This window comes from Oreochromis niloticus, linkage group LG2 (genome assembly GCF_001858045.2).
Source record: "Oreochromis niloticus isolate F11D_XX linkage group LG2, O_niloticus_UMD_NMBU, whole genome shotgun sequence".
In the NCBI taxonomy this organism is placed as follows: domain Eukaryota; kingdom Metazoa; phylum Chordata; class Actinopteri; order Cichliformes; family Cichlidae; genus Oreochromis; species Oreochromis niloticus.
Window position 1 is genome coordinate 23154187 of NC_031966.2, and position 24699 is coordinate 23178885.

General features: G+C 40.7%; 1 protein-coding gene across 1 annotated transcript in view; it reads left to right on the forward strand.

Moving 5' to 3' along the window:
• The first annotated feature begins 10741 nt into the window (after positions 1 to 10741).
• Positions 10742 to 24699, forward strand: part of diaph1 (diaphanous related formin 1) — a 95468-nt gene continuing 81510 nt past the window's right edge. Inside the window, 1 exon segment of the mRNA XM_013271015.3 lies at positions 10742 to 11531. Coding sequence (XP_013126469.2) covers positions 11433 to 11531 — 99 coding nt within the window. The 5' untranslated portion in view covers positions 10742 to 11432.

Sequence of the window (24699 nt, forward strand, 5' to 3'; positions counted from 1 at the left end):
AGTAAGGAACACTGGTTCTGTTATTTTCCACTTCATCTGTTTGTTTCCTTTCCTGCTCACGGTGCCACTCTTCTCCACACCTTCATCCCTCTCCTCCGTCCAGATTATTTGTGTTTCAAGTGTGAGGAAGGTGAAACTCTGTTCTGTTGCACAGATATCGGACCAGGGAATAGCTTACCTCAGGTGCTCCTGCTCTTCTGTCCTAAAAGGATTTTTCACTGATCCTGAACACAACTTCCTGAGAATTACTCACATTTGAAATGCAGATGAAAAAGAATGAAACAGTGAGGCTATCTCCGAGTCAGCATCTTTGCATTCTTACCTTTCCTAAGATTACACTTTGAAATGACCCGTAAAGGCTGAGTCTGCTTTCTTAGTGCAGCCCACTTGACCTGGACTAGAATGTGAGTCCACATATAAAATGTTATTGTAATTTCACTGTGGACTTTCATTTTATTTCCTTCAGGAGAATACTCCTGAAGGAGTATATGTAGTTTAAAATGTTGCAATGTGAGAGCCTCTCCTCATATTTAGTATTTTTGCCCTTTTACTCTAAGACAAGTTAAAACCATCTCTTATAAATTCTCTCTTAAATGAGAAGCAGCATTTGGTGTGCTGGTGAGATAATCAAGTGACTAATTGTGCGGCGTCTGATTTCTGCCAAAGGGGGGGCATTTTATCCGCTGGCAAGGAGAAATCCTATTTTGCCAGATGATTTTTCCCTCAGAGGTTAAAGAGAAGATAGTTGGAAGAAAATGAGCGCAATTACAGCAAATAAAAGTCGGGAGATGTCTGTCTGTCATGTTTTTAGCTTGTTTTAGGTTCTTGTTGGCAATCAGTCCCACTGATAATGGAGGTGCATTGACATAAGAGAATAAAGAACCCTAACTACATGTACACCCATCAGTGATCATCTCGTCTGTGCTGTGCTTTCCTTTCTCTGTCTGTGTTTATGCAAGTGTGTAGCTGTGTGTGTATTTTCCTCCTTGTGGTTTACACATGCCAGATGTCTCCTACACGTGTGTTTCAGTGTTCTTGTAATTCGTCTCGCTCTGTCATTTCTGTCTTGTAGTCTAGAGAGTGTGTCTGGGAACATCGCCGCTGTCAGGTGTCATGTGGATCTGCCTGTGCCTGTCGTAACTCACAAACGGATGGGGTTTTATTGTTCAGAAATATTGATCATTGATGATTTGGGGGCTTTGGTAACATTGTTTTTATGTGTTAGTGTAGCAGAGATGGATGGCCTCCGCAGACAGTATGTTTGTGTGGCTGTTGGACTTCTGCCATTGCAGCAAATGACTGCACTGCACATTGGAGCTCATGCTGTGAAAGCAAGAAAACAATATTACTCTTTCATGAAGCAAAAAATAAACAAAACTCAGCGGAGTCTATTTAGCTGTTTAGCCTCAAAGGAATTAGCAGTAACAGCTGAGTAAAGCATTGCCAGGAGTACAGATTACCACCTCATTTGTTGGTGCCCTTTTCTTCACAATCGCTTGACATGGCAATAATTAATGGTGAGTGAGACTTACTGATGTAAAACAGTGGCAGAAAGCTTTGAGGAAGGACTTTATAGAAGTTCATCTTTCCCGCTGAAAATCCAGAAAATAATAACAGCCCTTGAGCAGACCCAATTCTCCAGTTAGCTGACAGCGCAGAGGAGTGTGTATCATTGCGTGTTTTATCTGTGTGTGTTAATGAGAAAGAGAGAGGGTGGTGTGGCTGGACTGTGTAGGCTACACATACATAATCCCTGTTGACTTGCTTGGCTTGCCATTTGCTTTTGGTTAGGTCCCCATCAATAGGAACATTAAGCTTCTTTTTAAGCGCCTTTCTCTCTCTCTTTTTTTCTTCTTCTTGTAAAACAACATTATTAAAGTCAGAAAAATCCCCAAACTTTTAGTTTTCTTGTTTATCTCCATTCTGAGTTCACAGTACTTCATGGATGAGTTGTCTTTCCTCTCTTTTTTGTGGATTAAAAGGATTAAGAAATAGAAAAAGATGGAGAAAGAGGGTGTAGAGAGGAAAGAAGTTGGGGAGAAATGGACCACACAACAGAGAAATGGAAAAGAGACACGGGGGAATTAGTGAGGCAAAGACAACTCAAAGTGTGGGATGTAAAAATATGATGCATAGGGGCAGTGGTGTGTTATTTAGTGTTTGCGTGTGCACATATGGCTTAAAGGGACACGTGGACAAACACAAAGAAAAAGTTTCATATGCAAAGACACTTAATGAAGTTGGTGGAGACTTACAATTCAACATTCCTAATGAAAACTCTTTGTGACTCGGAGACTGATAATTATTGTAGTAGCCACAGAGTGAGACATAATTCAACATATATATTAAAGGACGTCACAACCTTTTTCTCCCCTTGCTTATCCTCCTTTCAATTAAACCACACCACCTGATTAAGTGGTGTTAGTAGGTCACTTGTCAACCTGATGACCACTTGAAGAGACTCACACAAAATGGGTCAAATTTCCTTTGTGCTTGCAGATTCACATGTGCATTTGTGTTTGAATGTGTGATGGAGATGAGGTGGCTCATGGAGAGAAAATACAGCATGGATGCAGACTGTCATATATATTTAAAAAATGAAAAATAAACAGGAGTCTTCTGTCACAATTACTGCTGTCCCTCCACTGTGTAAACAAGACTTTAGGCTGTATTTAGATTTCCCATATGACACTAACATTCCATCAAACTGTGGTTCACTGTAATCCGCTTTATCCATGAATACAAAGTTGATGTGGGACACCAGGACACCTCTGGGTGTTTGTCTTTTATTTGTAGTTTGCCTCAAATGTATGAGTGTGGGTGTGCATGCAAGTTTGTGTCAATGCGGCATCAAAGTCATTTTCTAATTTGCTCTTTGCATACAGTGTGTATGTGCATGTGTGTGTGCCCCTCTGTCCTTGCTCTCGATGCCTGCCAGCCATTCTGTTGTGACGGAACAGGTGCAGATGAATATGAAACAGGTCGGCACAGCTTTTAGGGGACTTCCGCTTTGTATGCACACCCATTTCAGAAACATCATGTAGGAGCAAACTGTCCTCCAATCACCATCTTTAGAACACTTTTTTAGTGTCGAGTACTAATGTCAAACATATTTCATAGACACACACAGGTTTCAAAACAAATAAATCAAATTTGAATAAATAGATCTTCTTCTTTTTTTTAAAAACTGCAATAGACCAGCAGTGTTTTTTAAATGCATTTAATGTTTAACATTTTGGATAACTCAGGTGCTAAGACTGTAAGACAATTATAGAATAGGTGGACCTATCCTACGATTTAATAACCCCGTTAGTTCTTACAGGCACTCTCCAACCTCACACCTTTTCCCTGTTCTCTCATCACTCCAGTGTGAGACATTCCCCACGCCAGGCCAGAAATGGCACTGAGTCAGATTTGTCTCACCACCGACTAAAATTATACGGATGGACACTGACGACAGACAGACAGACAGACAGACAGACAGACAGATAGATAGATAGATAGATAGATAGATAGATTTTTACAACACACGTCCGTGTCCGGTGACGTGTCTCTAGCTTTGTCCCTGCCCTCTCCTTCTCTCTCTCTCTCTCTCTCACACGCACGCGTACGCACGCACACACACACTTCCACAAACACACACACTTGCAACCCAGGCAGAAGATGGGAAGCTGTGTGCTGTTGCATTTCGTCTCCCATTAATATCTCCTTTCATCTCATTTTAGTGGCACTGGATCGGAACACCCGTAAGAGCAGACAGTCTGTAGTGTGAATTCAGCAACTATCGATCCTTTACTGGATAAAAGGAGAGTCAAATAGTCCGACAGCGGGCATCCCTTCTGATTCCTCTGCGCGCTGTACAAGCACAGGCTAAGTAGTTCTAGCCGACTGCGCACAGCGACGCACAAGCACACGTGTGCGCACCAGCGATCGTCGTTGAAGTTCAGCACCTCTGACAGAACCCAGAGTCACTTGGATAGTGCTACAGTAGACAGTCTGTGCGCAACCACATGCGTAGCGAGTCGATTTGGATTTAAAAGCCAACAAGTGGAAACTCGCGCTGTGTCGCTTTGCTGTAGATGTCTGATCCGCGCTGATACGGATTTAAACAGTTCGGTTTGATGTGACAGGAGACCCTGCGCTATAATCATACCCGGCGACATATGGTCTGTGGGGGCATATCTGAAACTATCGACCCGCCGCTTTTTCACGGCGCGTCCTCGGTGGCGCTGGAGCAGACAGAGCTGGGGACGCTGAGGAATGCGGAGCCGAGATTTTGTCTTCTTCAGCTCACCTGCGGAACTCTTCGCAGCTCACACCAAAGTAAGTAACGTCGCTGTGGGATTCCGCAAAGAGCGAAATCCCAATGTCACGCAGTATTTCGAGAAATCTAGTGTCACTCCGGTCTACTTTGTAGTGCTTTCGTGATGGCATCACCATGTCCTGATCCTGTGTCCTGCGTTTTGTATCCGTGACCTTGTCAGACTAACAGAAGCGCACGTTGATATTCTTATACTAAAACACTACACTAATTGGCCGCAAAGTGACATCTGCTGATTCTTTGTATTGCTTTTTTGTATCATAAATAGAAAACTGGGCAGACTGAATAAAGAAAGGGTTAGTAGACTCCATAACCTTATCCACATGTTTTCATTCACCAGAAGACCAACGCTGTCGGTGAGCTCGCGAGGCGCCATGCTGAGGCAGATCCTCCTCAACTCCACCGACACCCCAGACTTCGACCTGGTGCTCATGGCACAATCCACCACACACGCCCCCTCCTCCCTGAATGCCTCCCACGGTGGCTCTGTAAGCGTGGCCGCACTCCTGAGACCCACCACGGGAAGAGGGGGAGGAGAACTCCGGGAGGGCGAGCTCCACAAACCGGACCTGATCACCTACATAGTCATGTGCCTGCTGCTTTTCCTGTTGGTGCTGCTTATTGTGTTCTTCATCAACTGTCAGCTCCGGAACTCTTTCTTCGCCTCCATGCCATATGACAGATCACTGAGAGAGGCTCGGACCTCCTACAAGTAGGCCAGATCCCAAAGGTCCAATTTCTTGGATTACTGGTATTTAGAGAGACTCGTGTCAAGGGGGTTAAGGACGACCCCTGAACTGCTGCTGCTGCACATACAGTATTGGACAAATGAAGTTGTTGCCTTTGTTAGCTGTCTTGGACAACCTAAGGCCTCAGTAACCTGGAATCTGTTCAGTCAACTACTTGTTTATGTTATATGATGCCACGTCTTTAGTTATAAGAATCATGATACCAAATCAAAAAGATGGCAAGGAGGAGTGCAGGTCTACGGCTGGTGGAAGGATAAGTGGCCAATCATTCCTGATCTAATTAGAGACCCACAACCTTGTATTTACTGATAAATAATTGCTGAAACCTTCTTGTACACAAAGCGCAATCAATACGTATTCCTTTACAGCTATGCTCCCAAGCTTGTGTTACCTCATTTAATTGGCTTCACATTTTGGCACTGACTGTGTGGAAGTGAACCTCTCTCTTTCTCTTTCTCTCCCCATCTCTCTCTCTCTTTATTTGATTTGTCTAATTAAAATATGTTTCACTTTGCCAACATAGAAATGATCTATACAGTAGTCTGTATGTGAAATACTTTGTAAGACTGTAACTTAACTGTCTTGTCTTGTGAAACGAAACAGTCACCAGACGATTTCCAACCTTTTGTCCATTGTAAAATTATTAAATGCCAGATCGTTGACCTATATCGTCGCATAAAGATATTCAAATGTATTCTGAAGTGGCAATATTCTCGTCTGTGCGCCTGTAAATGAATAGCAAAGCTGAAAACGATGCTGCAGCGGCCGATGTGAAGGGCCAACTGTTTATCATCCAAAGCGTCCGTAGAGGCGCTTTTACGAGTGCCACAGGGCTGCTATTCTTATCGTGCACCTTCACTTTTAATTAACCTTTCTCTCGCAATTTATAGCCCTAATATTCTGAAGAATGAAGACTCGAGGCTGAAAAGTATGGCGAGTCCTTTGCGATAAACCAAACTGTTGTCTGTTTCAGTGCCACTGGTAATGCGCAAATCCTCACCAATCCTGTTGTTGGAAAACATCTCTCACATACCAGGACAGCTAAAACGAGCCTATCTCTGTAATCCTGTGCCCGCGCGCGTGTGAGTGCGGGACTTGTGCGCGTGTAATGTGCGCACAGGTTTGTGCAAGTCCGAGTGCTGAATTTCAAGTGTTGGGCGTTATATCTCAAAATAACCCAAGCCAGGGAAACTTAAATGTTTATCTTTAGGATATTCAGTCAGTGTTTACTGAATGCTTCGTTTGAGATGTGAAACTGCACCGGAGAGCTAAACGTGGTGACTATTTTTGTCTGTGTTGCAGCCCTGAAATCACACCATGTAAGTGGGAGACAGAGGACCACATTTGCTCAGCGTCGTGCTTATTTGGAAGATGCTGTGCAAAAAAAAGAAAAGGGCAATTATTTAGCACACTCAGAAAATGGGTTATATTCCTTCCTTATGCGGTGATTCACTGCACTTGCATTGTGTATCCATTTTCTAATCATTGCCCTGTGCCAACTGCATTTGTGTATGAAAAGAAATCAAAAATAAAGAAGAGTACAGAGCAGGAAACACCACAATTGCTTTCTACTAGTCAATTAACTTTGTCTGACAAGCCGTAGCCTATTGGCTCTGGTCACACACTACAGCGCCTGAAGTTGATATGTTTTACCGCTAGGTGGACCCCTAGTCTGGTTATTTGTATGCACAATGTGGTTACGAAGCAAAAAAAAAAAAAAGCAACAAGCAGAGGACCAAGAACGACGTCATTACGTCATTAACCAAATTCTGTTTTAGATCCAGCCTGTGGGAATAAGATAACCTGCCTGCGTATTAACAAAGAGTGTGCATCAATAAAAGAGTAACAGTTTTTAGGTCAGTCCTACACCTAGATTTTCAAAGACTTAGAATTATGATATTAATATAAACCCCTAAAAGAACACTTAGCTTGTAGGCTACATGAAATTCAGAAGATTTTACTGGAGAGAAAAAAAAAGTTTTTTCATACCTCTCTTGAACCGATGTAATGCTGGACTGTAACGCTACTTACACTTACAGGACACTTCATTCGGAACACCTTGTTAGTGCTGGTTTACGTCCCCTTTTGCTTTTAGAACTGCCTGATCCGTTGATACAAGGCAGGATGAACACATGGTTTCATTTCGTGTGCACCAAACTCGGACCCGACCATCTTCTATTGTCCTGTGAAAACTATAGCCTCAGTTGCCTAAAGCTTTAGTGTGGTACCCAGTGTGGTCTTCTGCGCATGTGCTTAAAGGTCCAATGTGCTGTGCATTCAGACATGTTCTTTTGAATACTTTGTTTGTAACAAGTGATTATTTGAATTACTGTTGCCTTCCTATCAGCTTAAGCAGCATGACCATCCCCTGACCTCTAACATCAACAAAGCATTTTCACCCAGAGAACTACCGCTCTGACCATTCTGTGTAAACCATTGAAATGGTGGTGTTGGAAAGTACCAGTAGACAAGCAGTTTTTCTGAAATATCATGAAATATTCAGATCAGCCCTGTTGGCACCAACAATCATGGCACATTCAAACTTCCTTAAATTACCTTTCTTCCTAATTCTGATGCTCAGTTTGAACTTCAGCAGGTCATCTTCACTATAAATGCATTGAGTTACATTGTGTCACACACGCACACACACACACACTATATATCATTCCACATGTAATATATATAATAATTCCGTTATATATCTCTTGTTCATATTCTGAGGTAGGCTTGGGTAGCACGGGGGCCTAGTGTTAGTGCTCATACAAGAGGGCCTCAGAGTATTAACTACTCCACCACATTGAAAGGAGCCAGTTGATGTGGTTCAGGCATCAGAGTAGGCCGCCTCTTGGATACCTTCCCCAGATGAAATGATAACTGAACAAGTGGAGAAAGAAGTTGCAAAAGAAGAAGTCATCAAAATGATCTCAGTGGAAAGGTGTCATTTTTAAGTAAGCAAAACAGGTTTAAAAGGCTGAAGAATGTCAAATGTAGAAGTAGAAGAGTGAGCCCTCCTGGGTTTTAAATGCACCTTAGAACACACATACATCAACACTACATAAGAGCGGGTGGAGGGAGGTTTGGAGTCTTCCTACACCCCCGTTCTCTGCGGCCTGCTGGAGCGGGGGGGCTAGGAGGAGGAGTTGGCCGTCCGACTGGGGTCTGGAATGTGGGGCCTCCCTGCTGCTGCGGAGTCGGGGCAGTCTGCTTCTCCCCACCGCAGGGAAAAGGGTAACATCACCTGGGTCTGGGCGCAGTTTCCCCCTCCAGGGGCAAGGGTACCTAGACCCGGGGCTTAGAGTACGCTTGGGGAGTGTGATTGTGTGTACAGCGTCTCTTTATGTCCGTCTCCACGTTGGGTGAGTGTTGAGTAATTGTATATGAGAGCATGAGGGTGGGAATAGATGTTTGTATCTGTGTGTGCCTGTTTGTCTGTGTCTTTATGTCAGGTTGGGTATCAGACGCCACCTCTCTGGGGACATCTCAGGCCCTCCAAGGTTTGGAGGCCCATCTCCCCCACCACTTCCCCTGCCGGTGGCAGACGCCCTCAGACATCGGTGCGTTGGTGGTTCTTTGTGTCCGGGGGTGGGCGCCCAGGTACCCACCGGCTCACTCCTTGGCGGCTGCTTATCGGGGCCTGGAGCCTGGGGCTCGCTCGGGCCACTTCGGGGATGGGGTGCCCTCGGCCTCTCAGCCCGGGGCTCGGTCACTCAGGCACAGCTGGCTGCCGGCGGAGCTCACGGGCACGTCACTGCAACCCCCCCGGCTTCTGCTCCGCGGCTGCTGAGTGACCCCTCATCTGGGACTCTCCTCAGCTCTTTCTGGGATAGTGGCACGGCTGCCCCTCTGTTGGTCTTCCTTGGTCTCTTGTGTTCTGGGGGCCTCTGGATGTCTGGAGTTTTGATCTCCTCCATACCTGCTTCATGCCCTGGAGGACGGGGCAGTGGCCCCCCACACCCTCTAGCAGATCATTACATGAAGGAACCTTTTAAAAACAAGCGCGTTCATGCTCACAGGTGCACACACGGGTGATCACACACACAAACTACACCCTTTTTGGCTCCTACCTCAAAGCACACTGTGCGCTGTCGATCCTACGTGCTGCACAATAATGTTTAATATTTAGTATTTACTGTCATATTCCCATATATCATTGTGATGTTGTTTATTACTCTCGTTTTCTTCTGCTTGCTTTCTTTTTTTCTTTCTCAACAGGTGATCCAGGTGATCGATATATGTATTTTTTGTCTGCTTATTCTGTTGGTTTTTGGTTTTTGCCCTTCTCCCCCGTCCCTCTTCTCAGCTGTTTTTCTTTCCCTCTTTCTTTCTCCCCTTTCTTTCCACCAGTCAAGTCTGTCCCGTATTCAGCAAGTCAAAATAAAATAAACAATAAAAGGTGAATCAAATGGACCATTACGGCAAGGCTGGGATGGTCCATTTGGTAAAGTAAATCCGTTGGGCATCTTTCTTCGCCTTTAGACAATAATTCTGATGGCAAAAGAACCAAACGGGACAGGTTTAATATAAAAAAAAAAAAAAAAAAAAAAAAAAAAGGATACCTTCCCCAGATGAAATGATAACTGAACAAGTGGAGAAAGAAGTTGCAAAAGAAGAAGTCATCAAAATGATCTCAGTGGAAAGGTGTCATTTTTAAGTAAGCAAAACAGGTTTAAAAGGCTGAAGAATGTCAAATGTAGAAGTAGAAGAGTGAGTGTCCACACCCAAGTGAAGGCTGCCATGGTTTGGGGATGCATTTCTGCCAGTGGTATTGAAAATTTTGTCAAAACATTTGTAATTATAAATGCATAAAAGTACCGTCAGAGTTTGACCATGTAATACCATCTGGAAAGAATGTGATTGCTTGATCATTACTTCAACATTGTTGAAGCAGAGTGGGATCATCTTGACAGACAATTGAACAAAAGGCAGCCAATATCCAAACACAAGCTTTGGATAGCATCCTTTAAGAAGCCTGGACAGAGGCTAAATTTAATTTTAGAGAAACTACATAAAGAAAATAACTGTATAAAAGTTAAAGCTGTGTTGAAATATAAAGGTGGTCATACTAAACATTGATTGTCAAGCTTGTTAGAATTGTACACATGATCTTGATGCCTTATATATACTGTATTTCCATCTACATTTGCACATATTTTAATAGATTTCTGCACATATTTTCCATTTTCCTAGCAAAACATTAAGAACTGACGGTTGGCTACAGACTTTTGCACAACACTGTATAGAAAAGCCTGAATTTGCTTGCATTCTACAGTATACATAAAAAAGCTAATTAAAGTAATTGCTCTGTTTTAACCATTATATTGTTTCTGTATCTGTAATGGAACTTCCAGCAAGCTATTGCAACATGTAGTTTGACAACTAGATACGACATTACTTCCCTCAACATTACTACTTACCAAAAACTGTTATTCTTCCGTATTCTTACCTGACGTCTGAAGTGGTGGGGTTTTTTTGGGGGGGGGGTAGGTTCCATTTATGACACAATACACAGCTGTCTCTGTTTCTCCCGTCTTTGTCATGTAAATATTTATTAGTCTCATCTTGCACGGCATGCCTGGAAACTGTCTGGCCCATCAGCTGCATGTGGTGGAGTTAGAGCTGTCAGATAAATCCTCTCAGGTGAAGTGGCAGAACACAGGCTCCTCCCCCTCCAACTACTGCCGAGCGGACTGTCAGAACAGGAAGACGCCTTTATTGCTAAAGACGTACTCGCTTCCCCTCTGTCAACCAGGGGTTAAAAAGTTTCTAAGTTCTAACAGCCATGGAAACAAATTTGGGACACACCGTCGACCTAGGTCATTGATAACACCAACTTGCCGCTCGCGCTGTGGTCGTCGAAACAACTCGTGGAAGCGGAAAGTTTTTTTTGTTTTGTGTTTTCCTTTACCTAACCTTACTGTTACAAGCTAGCCTAGCTGAAGCTAAGGTTAGCTCAGATAGTACCGTATACATTCAGGACCTAAAATCCACATTCCTGAAAACTTCGACCTGTGTTGCATGTGGAAAATAATAGAGTGGCGTCCTTACTTTATATTTTATTAACGCAACAGGTTGTTTTCGTACTTTTCTTCTCGAGGAGTTGTGTTGGGCTGTGCTTTGAATTTCCCTCCTTCAGTGATACCGAGAGGCGGCTTAAACGGGGGCTCGTTTTGTCTGTTGGCTTTCTACCAAATTATTAGCAGCACTGCGCTAATTGTAGCTAGTTAGCCTGCGGACCAGCCTAGGCCCCTGGGAATAAGGAGTTGGCATTTTCCATTGGCGTTTAAAATCTAAAAAAAAGGGATTACTGTTCCACGTGTTTATTTTGACATCCAATTCAAGGAAACGGATTAAAAGGTAGAAATATGGATCAACAGACGGGGAGTTCTGCCTCAGCTGCTGGTCCCAAGAAGGACAAGAAATCAAAGAAGAGCTACGATGATGGAGATGGAAAAAAGAAATTTGTGAGTATCCCACTGGTTCAACTTCCTGCACTTTCATCATGTAACCATCAGTGGGGGTGGGCACCAAACTGCTGCACTAAACCACTGATTGTCTTCCTCTAAAGTTTTAAGTAAAGCTACAAAGCGGCGAGCTGCCACCGTACCTGTAATTACTTTCGCCCCCTGGAGCTGGCTTCTCACCAGCTGTCAGTGCAGCTTGAAATGGTGCTCAATAGGATTCACGACTGAGGTCAAAGTACTAGAAAGTCAGCAAATGAGGAAGTAACTGGCACTTTAACTCCGAAGACATAAACTCTCCCATAAACCTTATATTTTGCAATCCCGACGAGCTCCCAGCAGCCCAAGCACCAAACCTTTCATTTGCACATGTGCAGTTAATAATTATTGTGTTTTCTTCTGCAGAATGGGTTTTATATATGGAGTTGCTATTTAAAGCAAAAGTATTTAAATAGAACTGTGTACTCGAATGAAATAACTTTCTGTGATAAGGTGGGGCTTAAATTTTCCCAAGGTGACTTAATCTAAATTACTGTAGGTGGTTTCTACTTGACTTTGTCAGCATGTATGATTCAGCGTGGTGCGTGCCTGCCATAGTTACCAGTAGTGATGTCTGTCATCAGCAAACTGTTTTGTAATAGAACACTTGGTCATGTCTAGCAACAGGTGAAACCTGATACAGTGACAAACGGTAACCATAGAGGATGCACAGACCAAGTAAACGGTTAGTTTCAAAGAGTTTTCAGTCCATATTAGAGCCCACTTAATTAAATATTTGGTGCTTTAGAGCCAAGTGAAAGGAAAATGTTTCATAGAGCAGGTGTTTTTTTCCCCCCTATGTCTTTTCTTTAAAACTTGTGTGTGTGTGTGGGTAGAATCAGTTGGACGTGTGCCCAAAGGTACATCAAGCATTTGAACTTTGAGGCCCTGTTTTTGTGACAAAGACCAGCATATTAGGGCATTTTACGTTTCCTTGCAAAGTTGCCTGCTCAAATAGGTGGTGTAATGACAAGCTGAATATAATATAGAGCAAATGTTTGGTTTTGTGCTTATACAGCTTTGGAAAAAATATTTTTGTTTGAAATCAAATTAAGGAAACTGTTGTGACCATTAACACCTAGTATTATAGCAGTGTTGATGTACACACAGGGTTAGGTAGGCTAGGCCTACCTAAAGTAAATATGAGTCACAGACAGAAACCAATTGTGCAATCACCTGAGATAACAGTACATAACTGAGTCCATTTTTTACTGAGTATGCCTGAAAGTGTAAGTTAGCTTCTGCATGCCTAGAATAATTTATGTCCTTGACTACAATGCACTTCTGTTTCTGAAATAGGAACCCTTTGTTTTGGAGAGGGAGAGAATTTGATTACACCGCTGTGAGAGTTTAGAATTCTTTGGTCTACCTGATCTACAGTGTGACATCAGCTTTCGCAACTCTTCTGTCTTTCGCTTTGTCTTGTCTATGACTTCATCATGTTCCTGTTCTCATTTTAGACATATCAGTGATACATGATGGAGTACGTTAGACTTATGACTAGGAATGAGAATTGAAAACCGGTTGCATTTAAAAACTGGCTTCTGTTAGAATGCCGCCAAACCCATCAACTCTGTTTAGGAATGCTGGCTTGTTTTACTGGTATTTGGACTTTGAAAATTAAAATCTGACCTACAAAATAGTCAGCTGCATTTGTTTAAGTAAAATAATAGATACTTTCTGGCCACTTTGTTAGGTACACCTTGCTAGTACCTGATTGGACCCCTTTCTGGCAACCTGCTGAAGTTCAGGTTCCTCTGACTAGGAAACTGTTTTTGAATCTCCTGTTGTCCAATTTTGGTGAGCCCATGTGAATTGTAGCCTTCGTCTCCTATTCTTAGCTGACAGTCACAGGAGTGGGACCATGGTGTGTTATTCTGCTGCTGTAGCCATCTGCTTCAAGGTTTGATGTCCCATGTATTCATATCAGGTTGAATCGACTGGCCATTTTCCTTTGGCATCCAGAAGGCATTTCCACCCAGAGAACGGACACTCACTAGATGGATTTCTTTTTCTTTTTTTTAAAACCATTTTCTCTAAGCACTTGCGATGGTTGTGTGTAGTAATCTCAGTAGATCAGCAGTTTCAACAATGTCACTTGCAAAGTCATTAAAAATCACCCTTCTTTCCCATTGTGACGCTTGGGTTGAACTTCAGCAGGTCACCTTGACCATGTCCTGTCCTTTGAGCTTGTTTTTGGTATTCTTATAAATACTTATCCGTTTATGAATATTTTTTTTGTGTGTCTTCTGGGATGCGATCTCTCAGTTTAAACATGATATAGTTTGCTAGACTGTGTCATGGTTTTTGGAAGAGTCTATACTCTCCCTTGTCACTTTGCAAACAACAGTGCCTGTCAAAAGTGACATCACAACAACGGACACCCACCACACTTTGGTGTAATTTCTACTTGATGTGCGCCTCTTGATCTTTTTGTAACCCAGTGCAACTGGTTTGGAGACATGTTTGTAAAAGAAGTTATGCCTTTACCATCAAGTCAGTGATATATTATTGCAGGACCGTGCAGATTACAGAGAGGGAGAAACTTTGAAAATAACTTCATTATCATCTTAACAACAACAAGAGTAGTAGTAACATCATTTGGATTACTCGTAATGCAAAGGTTTTCTTCTGAGATTTCAGGAGACTGCAGCGTGTCTATCATGCTTCAGGTCTCAGTATGAATGGTTATGGGGTTGTGGTGATGTCACAGACATCCACAATAACCAGTGCAATGACAATAAATGAGGCATGAGATGTATATTTTTTTTCACGTAGTATGTTATTGGAATAGCTTCAGCTATATTTCACATCTATACAAAATCTGGCTATTCAAGTATACTAAAGTTGTGACAGATGGTTATTTTTTTTCATATCCTCAAAATGGAAATCTTTCTATTGTACTCATCACAATAATTTTCATTATTTAGATGTTTACTAACCTAGAGCTCAACTTGTGTAATGTTTACTACGGCTTGGCCCACAGATACATACTGTAGTGATGTAAGGCTGTGTGTGGGCATGACTGTAAGCTGAAACGTGTGTGTGTGTGTGTGTGTGTGTGTGTGTGTGAGTGATTCAGTGGATTTCACTTCACACAGACTGTGTTAGGCATATGTAGCCTGCAGTTAGGTTTATCATTAGTGTTAAAAATATGAGTCAGTGTGCCTACAGTGAACTTACCCAAGGTGATCCAAGCAGATCATTTTAGCTGTGCTCCCTGAAGAGCTATCTCTGTTCTTTAGGCCCAGCGAGACAGAAAAGAGCAGCATCTTTGCTGTTGACATAAACATGCTTACTCAACCCAGCAGGAAGGCACGGTGTGGATTAGCCAGGGATCACTGCCTTTGGATAGCTGTTTGGAATACAAGGTGATCAGAGTCTGGCTCTGGTCATTGAGTTTGGCAGTAACTTGCATGTTGTTCTGGGGCTCCAGAGATATCTCTCTGATTTTCTCATAAATTGTTTGTTGATAACTGGATGTTGGCATTTTATGTGATTATTTTAGCTAGTTTAATGTGGGTTTGCAGTTGGTAAAGTGTTAAGACAGAATAATAGGGTTTTAAGTTTCTGAAATTTGAAACTATGTGAGAGGATGTCTTATGCTAGAATTTAAATGATTGTTTCCTATTTTTACTTTAATCATCATTGCAAACTATGTAATGTTTTAGTATGTTTCTTTAGTAATTTATGGCATAAAAGAGATGTAGATTTTATATTTTTACTGAAAGTGGAAAAAGACAGACCTGTTGAATTTAAAACAAAAACGTACTATACTACCAAAATATACATTTGCACCCAATTATTATGTGTACCTCATTTAAAGTGGTTTGGGCCTTTTTTGCCTTTGGAACTGCCGTAAGTCTTTACGGTATAGCTTTAACAAGGTGCTGGAAACAATCCTTAGATATTTTTGTCCTTATTGGCATGATGCTATAATACCTTCCTGCAGGTTTGCAAGCTACAAGTCTCAAGACCCTTTTTTTTTTTCAGATCAGATAGCTTTGTTCAAGTCTTTTGTTATCCAATTTAGATAAGCCCATATGATTGGTAGCCTCAGTTTCCTGCTCTTAGCTGACAGGTTTGACACCAGCTGTGGTGGACAGAGATGTGTTCAGAGATGCTCTTCTGCCTACCTTGGTTTTAACATGTGGTTATTTGAATTACCTTCCTATCAGTTCAAAGCAGTTTTTCCCTGAACTCTGGCATAAACAAGGCCTTTTCACCTACGGCCTGTCACTGGACACTTTCACTTTTTCTGACGATTCTCTGTAAACCCTTGAGGTGGTTATGTGGGATTATCCCACATAACCACCTCAGTAGATCAGCAGTTTCTGAAATCCTTAGACCAGTCCCTCTGCTACAATCAACCATGCCATGTTCAAAGTTATTAAAACACCTTTCTTGCCTTAATGAATTGAGTTATTTCCATGCGATTAGACATCTGTGTTTATGAGCAGGTGTACCTAAGAAAGTGGCTAGTTAGATTATATTTCTCTATAGTTGAGGAAGTTGGAGTTTTCCAACCTCAATTTGCCAGCTGATTTACTTGTCATGTAAATATTTATAAATGGATGCGATTTTCTTTAAGTTTTTGATATTATTCGTCATTAAATATTTCACTTATGAGGAGAAATGTATAGCAATAATGCCCTTAGTCTCTTATTACAAAAATGTATAGTCTCATACTGATTATTCTGTCCCTTTAACTATATTAACACACTTGTTGCCCATTCTGAGGACAACTGTAATACACTCAACCACTATAACAATAAAGGACTATTCTCCTCTATTCTAGCAATAGAAAAGAATAGAACAATAGAATAGAACAACGAGGTAGTTGTTTGCCCCACTGGACATGGGTTTGAAGAGTTAAATGCAGGTTATTATGTTGTTGTTGTTTTTTTAATCATTAAAAGTCTGATTAATAGCAAAGATAAGTGGATCTTTCTTTTAAGCATAAAATCTCATGCCTGCTGGTGCCTTTGTGCACCAGTGCACCAACATCCTGGGGAAACCACCTCAGCAAATGTGTAATTTACCATAACTGCACAAATTAAGCAAGTCAGGTCATGACTCTTTAGTCACACATAAAGTCTGGCTCAGTGTCAAGTACAGTAGTTAAGACTGCTTTGGTGTACAGTGGGTCTGCTTTGTCCACACTTTCTTTCAGACATGTGTTTTTTTGTTTTTGTTTTTTATTAATCTCTCTGCATTTAAATGTGATGGATTCAGGTCTGAATGAATATCCTGGTCAATTTAATGTAAAAGTCATGACAACAATCTTAATAGGTTTATTTTACATTTGCATTATCCTGTTCACCAGAAAACAGTGTCAACTGTCTGCAGCTGATAAGCTGGCATGCACACGATTACACCTGTGAACGTCTCCTTGTAAGCAATTTAGCTTACTAAAACCTTTCTTTTATGGAAGCTGCCCTTAACAGCAATAACATGTCGGGGGGGGAGAAACCAGTTGATTGGAAAATGCTCACATTTATTCAGCACAGCGTAGGATATGTTTGACCTCATGCATGTGTCCCCATGTTCCTATTGTCTAAAATCATACTTATAGCAAATAATTGTGTGTAATATGTAGTGCTCTCATCACTGACCTTGGGCTCTTAATGATTCTCCAATTTTAAAGAATTAATTAAGCCAACAGTGTTGCTTATCCTATGTCTTAAAAGGGCTATAGGTACACCCAGACACATGGGTTCCTGTTCCATGCATCACAGGGGAAGAAGAGCCTACTGTGAGATGAAGAATAGGATGACTGAGTGCCAGCATGAAACTGGAGTGGTTAATGGACTGGTAGTGGCAGGGGCCTCTTGGCTCAGCGTGAACAGCAGTATTTTACAGAGTAAGGCTGAGCAGGGAAAGCAAGTGAGCCATCAGTGAGTGGAGACTGGGGGAGGCAGAAGGGGGGGGGAGAGAGAGAGAGACAGGAAGAAATGAATGAAGGGAGGAGTGACAAAAACCAAAAGAAAGAAGCCAGAAAGGTGAATATATAGATAAGGAGATTAAGTAGGGCAGAAAATGTGCACTGGGTGTGCAGTCAGCTATAATAAGTTACAGGTGGTGTGAAGCTTAAATGAGTCAGTTGATTCTACAAACACAGTTGCAAGGTAAATGGGTGCTGAAAAACTAGGAGCAGAAAATCTCTGTAGCCCCTCTTTATGTGGTTGTAATGTCTGATCATGTTGCACCTGTGATCACATGCTAAATTGGTGGTTTGTTTATAACTCAACTCAGCTCACCCAGACAGACACCTCGCAATACGATATTATAGAAATAATTCAATCACAGTATGATATTTTTGTGATTTTAAACAATTTTTGTGACATGCTTAGTTTTGGAGTAATATGCTGCAATTTATCGCCTGTTTCAACTGGAAATTAAGTCCTCAAAGTTGTCGATATCTGTTTTATCCAATAAGATAATTAATTTTTTTTAGTGCAGAGTGAGATTGTCAAGCATACTAACACTATCGCGAAAACTTGATATAAATGTTGCCATGAGACAGTCAGTTTGCTGTTAGTGTGATAATCAGTATGCTTTTGAATGTATTCACTTGGTCAGTCAGATGCAATAGGTTTCTGATAATACAGCAGTTTATTGTGATTGAATGATTGAAAATCGCATATCTGTTGCTGTTAAATTCACATCTGGAAGCCAGTTAATTCAAGTCCCCTCGAATTGTGCTAACTCACTAGGATTCATTAAGACTTGTGATAGGAACAGGTAATCTGTATACATTCATAAATTAGACAACAATTATTTGCAAACCTTGGACAATCTCAGAGTGATTGCAGACAGAGTCAGACTGCAACTACTTGCAGAAAGTTTACCTCCTGTCAGCAGCGATGAGCCATCTTTTTTTTAGTATTCCCAAAGTACTTTAATTAATTTGATAAAATACAGATATTTGGTGTCCCTGTATCGATACAATATCACCACACAAAATAGTGCGATACCATGCTCTAGCCATTTTTCACCTCACCCCTAGTATTTATTTCAACAAGTAACCCAGTGAAAAGTATAAAATTATGTTAGATTTTAAAAAAAGAACAAAAAAAGAAGAAGAATACAGAAAGGATAGTTTCTTCTAGACCAAGCAATCCCCCCCCCCAATAGAGAACTGTATATGTACCAAATAGAGACTAAATTGTTAGCACTTTCTCTGATGATTTGGCCAAGTGCAGAATCTTTGTTTTTAGGCCTACAACTGAGAAACGGCAATGACACTGTACCTTTTGTCAAAATGCATAGTTTTTTATGCTTAATTAAGAAGATCAATTTGACCACAGACAGGTGAGAAACTGAAAGTCTCCCTGCTGTTTACACTGTGTTGTTGACATCAGCCTGGCTATAGGAAGCTTGTTAACTAGTTTGAGCCAAACAAAACAGTGAATGAGGTAGAATCTATACAACAAACTCTGGATCAACTACAAAAGAGTGAAATTTCTGCTAACTAACAGATATCCACTCTACGCTGATGAAGAATAAATCTTGTACAACCAAAAATTCACAAATCAACTGCACACAGCACTGTTGCAGCCAGGGGAAGGTTGCGTCTGACATGTCTTTGCCAAATAAAATGTGCTGGTCCATCCCCTGGAGCAAAACCTGTGGAAATAAGGGAGCAGCCGAATGTACCTTTTATCTAGCATCCACATTAGCCACATCACTAGAATGATCCTAAAGGGGTGAACATATGTACTGTAGTCCCTGTTTGCTCTGTTGCTGTTGCACTGCACAGATCAGAAAGCAGCTGCTTTCTCTGAAGCCTGTTCCAACTGGATGTGAGAGCTGAGTTGTGTAATAAAAATTCTGGGAAACACACACTGGAATGCAGAGCAGGTACACCACTGAAATACAAATACTTAGAACATAATCTCATCTGGGTTGTTGGGTGTGTGTGTTTTGTTTTTTTTTTGTTGTTGTTGTTGTTTTTTTTTCTCAGACTTCTGCTATTATCTTTGTGAGGCTTTTTTGATTAAAGGTCACTTTTGCAAAAGAGACTTTTCCTGTTAACGTGTTTTTTGCCTTAGAAAAAAAATAGAGCATGTTAACATAAAACTGCAAAGTAGAAGTGTTACAGATGCATGCATATGGCTGAGTGAGTTTGGTTCAGCATGAAGTGTCTGTCGCGTATGCCCGTATGATAGTTACTGTCAGAATAGCATGTTTATCTGTTTTCTGTTTGCATTTTTCAAACACAATAATATAAAAACTAAACCAACTGCTAAGATAAGATAATTGTTATATTACACAAATGTATTCAAGTGTTATAAATCAAAGTGTTTGTGTTGCTACTCTGAAGACAGACAAACATTAGATTACATTATCTTATTTTCAAAGTTTTTGTGGGTATTTGTCTATTTTTATGATTTAACAGAGTTACAATCACTTCAGACAATGAATACATAATGACAGTAATCTTAAGATGCAGCTTTAAAACAACATGTAGTGGGAGACTTGATCTATATTGGCCACTCTGTCTGCAACTAAAGATTATTTTGTTAATCAACTAATCTAAAAAAAAAATGTAGCTACTCCTGTTTAATGGTTTACTTTCGCATTTTCACTCCATACCCGAAATGGTGTTTGCTTAGCAAGCATCATCAGTAAGAAGTTTTCGACATGTAAGCTAACATTTCTTTTTAAATTTTATTTATTTATTTTTTTTTTTATTGGCCACAAAACTGCAAGGAGAGAATTGTGGTTGTCATCAAGTGTTATTCTTTTGCATTCCATATAGATGTACTAGTTCAATAGATGTACTACGGTCAACTGTCAGTCACAAGAAACAGAAACTGTCATCACAACTCCATCTTGTTCTTGTCAGATGGAGTAGGTTTCATTTTTGGGTGTCAGTAGTGTGCATTGTCTGTACAGGAACACGCCTTCCGGTCTGCAGTGGCTTAGAGGTGTGTCTGCTGGTGTGCTTGTGTTTTGTAGTATGATCGAAAGAGCCAGTAGGGCAAACTGAGCATTCTGTTTCTGTGTCATTCTTTGTCATGCTCATTTTTCCTCACTTATATCACTTCACCAAATGCCCATGTGCACATGCTGCTTACATCTGTTGAATATTTACAACACTTTAATCCACTGAAACTTGAAGGCTTTTCAGTTGAAACTTATTAAACAGGCGCCACTGTTGCATGCTACTTAAATAGCCTCATCACAGTTGGTGTTCACGCTTATTTTGTCAGTTGTTACTTCTTACTTCTCCTATTTTTTTTTAATCATTTTTTTTTTTTTTCACATTGTGTGCACACGCATGCATGCTCAGTCATATACACATATGGAAACGTCAGTGTTTCCACCCTGCTGTATTATTTCTCAAATTCTAAGGGCTGTGGCAGGAAGTTGTGCAAAATAGCGAACAGGATGCTTCCTTATTCGTCCCCATTATAACTTAACCTTATCTCTCTCTTTCCTCCCTTTCCATCAGTTGTGCCAGGAGCTACCAGTGGGCTAGCAGATATGTTGATGGTCTCTCTCAAAGGCTTTACTAATTTAAAAAAAAAATGCATGAAAGGAATTTATCTATGGAACCAAATTGACATGTTTTACAGGTTTGAGATGGACGAGTAACTGTATGTCCTGAGAAAATTAGGATGCTTTTCTACTGTTGAGTTTCGAGATCTAGACATTTTTAATATTCTGGACTCTACAAATTATAATCCAGATGAATTTGTTATGATGGTGTTTTGACTGAAGTCTACCCCAAAATGTGCCACATACATAGGAAGTGGCAGTCCCTAACCTTTAACTCTAACAAAATCTTAAATAGATTACTGATAACTACTTAAAAAAGGTGTTACAGTAATACAATACATTTTCTATTAATTTTTAATGATGAAGTTCCACATTTTGTTTTGCACTTTGTATATGTGGCGTGTCTAATTAGCTGTTTCCTCTAGTGTTAGTGAAAGACAGAAGTGTGAAAATAGCATACTGTAGAGTTCTTAGATGCTACCACTTCTCATAATGCCTTTTTAAAGCTTGACACATGTTGCTTTTGGCTTTCTGATGGTGTGAACTAGAGCCTTTTCCTGACTTTCTCTCTTTTAATAAGCTTTTAAAAACTTGTTACTATATTAATGTTTAGCTGATTTTAAATCTTAAAACATTTCTGGCTGTAGTGTATAATTATAGGCCAGTCGGTCAATGAGCTGTTTAATGATTGTCGTGAATGTGTGTGTCAGTCAAAAGCTTATTGTATGATAGGGCTAGGATTGTGACTGGGAAAGATGTAGCTTCTTAAGCTGTCACTATGCTTCTTCTGAATTGCCTGTTGGATTGTTGAATAGCTTGCCAGAATTTTTAGAAGGTGTCACTAGATGGTCTTTTCTGGCATTTGTGACACCAAGAGTATGTCTCTTAGGATTTTTTTTTTCCCCTCTGTACTATAGTAGGATGCTTTTTGAGTTTGTTGAGCTGAGGATATTGGGGTTGAAAACTCAGATCTAATTAATGGGATCACTAGGACAGTTGCTGTTCTAGTGATCCCAGTGAAAATAAAGAAGATCCTCTAGAAATATAAGAAGAAATGCGTTTGCCTCATCACAGTACTATTGTCTCTTAGGCTACGTTCACACTGCAGGTCTTAATGCTCAATCCCGATTTTTTGATCAAATACGATTTTTTTTTTCGTCTGGTTGTTCACACTACAAACAAAATGTGACAGCAAACACACTTTAGTGTGAAGGGTTCACGGCCCTCAAAGCAGCCCGCATGCGCAAAAGAAGACGTCACACACAACGCTCTCTATTTACGGAAGTAAAAATGGCGGCTACAGAGCTAGTAGGTGTTGTTGCAGCAGTCTATCAATTTCTGCACAGTCGTAACTGACAGAATTTTGACAAATTAATTAGAGAAAGAAGGACACTGAGAAAAAAGAGAGCCCGTGCTTTAACAATGGCCACCATGCTTTCTCGTTTGTCTTCTCCAGCGCTGATAATTGGCGTCTGTCTTGTGTCAGTGACGTAAAAGACGGATTTAATGCGACATGACCATTCAAACAGCAGTCGCTTTCTAAAACATCAGATATGTATTGGATTCAGTACCACATACGAAAGTGACCTAGGTCGGATTTGAAAATATCGGATTTGTGCTGTTCAAACTGTCATACCATGAATGGATATGGGTCGCATAGGGTCAAAAAAGTCAGATTTGATGCACTTTCACCTGCAGTGTGAACGTAGCCTTAGTCATACAGTGGTAAACATGATCTATGGGTAATATCATACACAGATATGAATCCTCCCAACTCTTGTGTCATACCTATTGTATGTACGGGGGGCTTAGTCAGGATTACCATGTCAGTCCTCCTTGACTCTCCCCAGTCTTCACCTAGAGATTATAGCTAATCTTAGACTGCTCTGTGCATTACCATGACTGTAAACAGCATGGGCCTACATGTTGTTCTGACAAATATTTGTGGAGGACAAACACCTGCCTTACCTTTTTATAAAACCCCAGTGCATATAAAACATCAGCAGCATGGGCCAAGGAGTGAGCCACATGGGCTGCTTACTAGGGCTGCAATGATTCGTCGCCATAATCAATGACGCAAAATATTATTGTTGACGCATCATTTCTAACTGCAGTAGACTACAGGAAGCTATGGCAGCAGTATTGCTGCTTATCGTCTGCAAAGAGTGCTGAAGAATGTTGAATCGTAAAACCAGGATGACAGAAGTACATGGAAATGGAGATTTAAAAAAAAAAAAAAAGTGAAAGCATTTTCACAAAGTTGAATGCAGACTGTGCAAAGCGGCACTTTCCTTCAATGATAGCGCTACTGCAGTGCACAAGCATTTGAAAAACTGGCACCCTGGAGCTGTGATGTCAACTCTGAAAGGGTCAGTTATAAAGTTATTGCGTTGTGTTGTTTAAGTTATTGTTTGTACAGTAATGTTTATGTTAGGTTACCTGCTGGAAACTTATTATGACTGATTGTTACCAAGTAAACACTATTTGCTTTTTTTAGCTAGTGAGTGAAATGCGATAGTAAACCATTAAACAGGAGTAGGTATGTCTGTGAATGTTCTTAGTCATCCAGGTCATCGTAGTCTAAAGAGCTTGGAAAGAAAAGTGTCTGGACTTCTTTAAGTTAACTTAAAGAACTGAACTTAAAGAAGACCAGACGCTTTTCTTTCTAAGATCTTTAGATTAAACAGAAGTAGCTACTCTGTCTCCTAGTTTTTGTTTTTGTTTTCTCACATTAATGTTACCAGTTATTCAGAATAATAAACCTCTTCCACCTAATGTTAGGTAGTTAATCTGTGGGTTGGACCATCTGATATACAACCACATTTGTACTTAGTAATGGTCTCTTTTAATTGTGTTTTGTTCTGTTTTTACAGTATCAAGTAAAGGCATATAGAGGAGTTTGTCTTGAAAAGGGGTCATGCAACTCTCAAATGTCATGTCATGACAGTGAGCATCTTTAACATGGTTATCAGCAGTTGAAACATCTCAGTGATAAGCTCAGGCAAATTTTCTTGGTCAACATCCTACAGATCTTGAAGATGATGAGGTCTTGGGATCCGTTTTTAGTGGCTAAGTAAGCAAGGGAGCTAATGTATTGGGGACTGCAGTGTGTGGTTGAGAACCCACTGATTCTCACGGTGCTGAGGTTTACCAATAGAGAAGCTAAACTAACAGGAGACGAGCTAAAAATGAAAATGATCTTTTTGTCATACATGAAGAATGAAGTTTAATGAACCACAGTCTTGCAGAAATCAGAGAACGTGAACATTAAAGGAGTGACAAGTAGAATGTTTGGCTATTTAGGTAGTTATTTGTAGAATATGACCCAATTTTAAATTGTGACAATGAGCAACATGGAAGAATGTCTGATAACACAGCACCCTGGGAAGCCAGGGGAACTGGAGTCCGAAGAACTACAGATAAGGCGAACGAGAATTACCTCTTTTTAGCCTCTGTTCTCCTCATCAGAGAGCTTACAGCTACCTGCCAACTGGTGATAACAGACAAGTTAACTTTATTCATTTTGTCTCTGAGATTAATTATACTAGGGAAGAAAACGTATCACCTGTTGAGAATTCTGAATGTTTATTGGCTGTGTTTACATGTCCTGTAGTGTTGTGGTTGC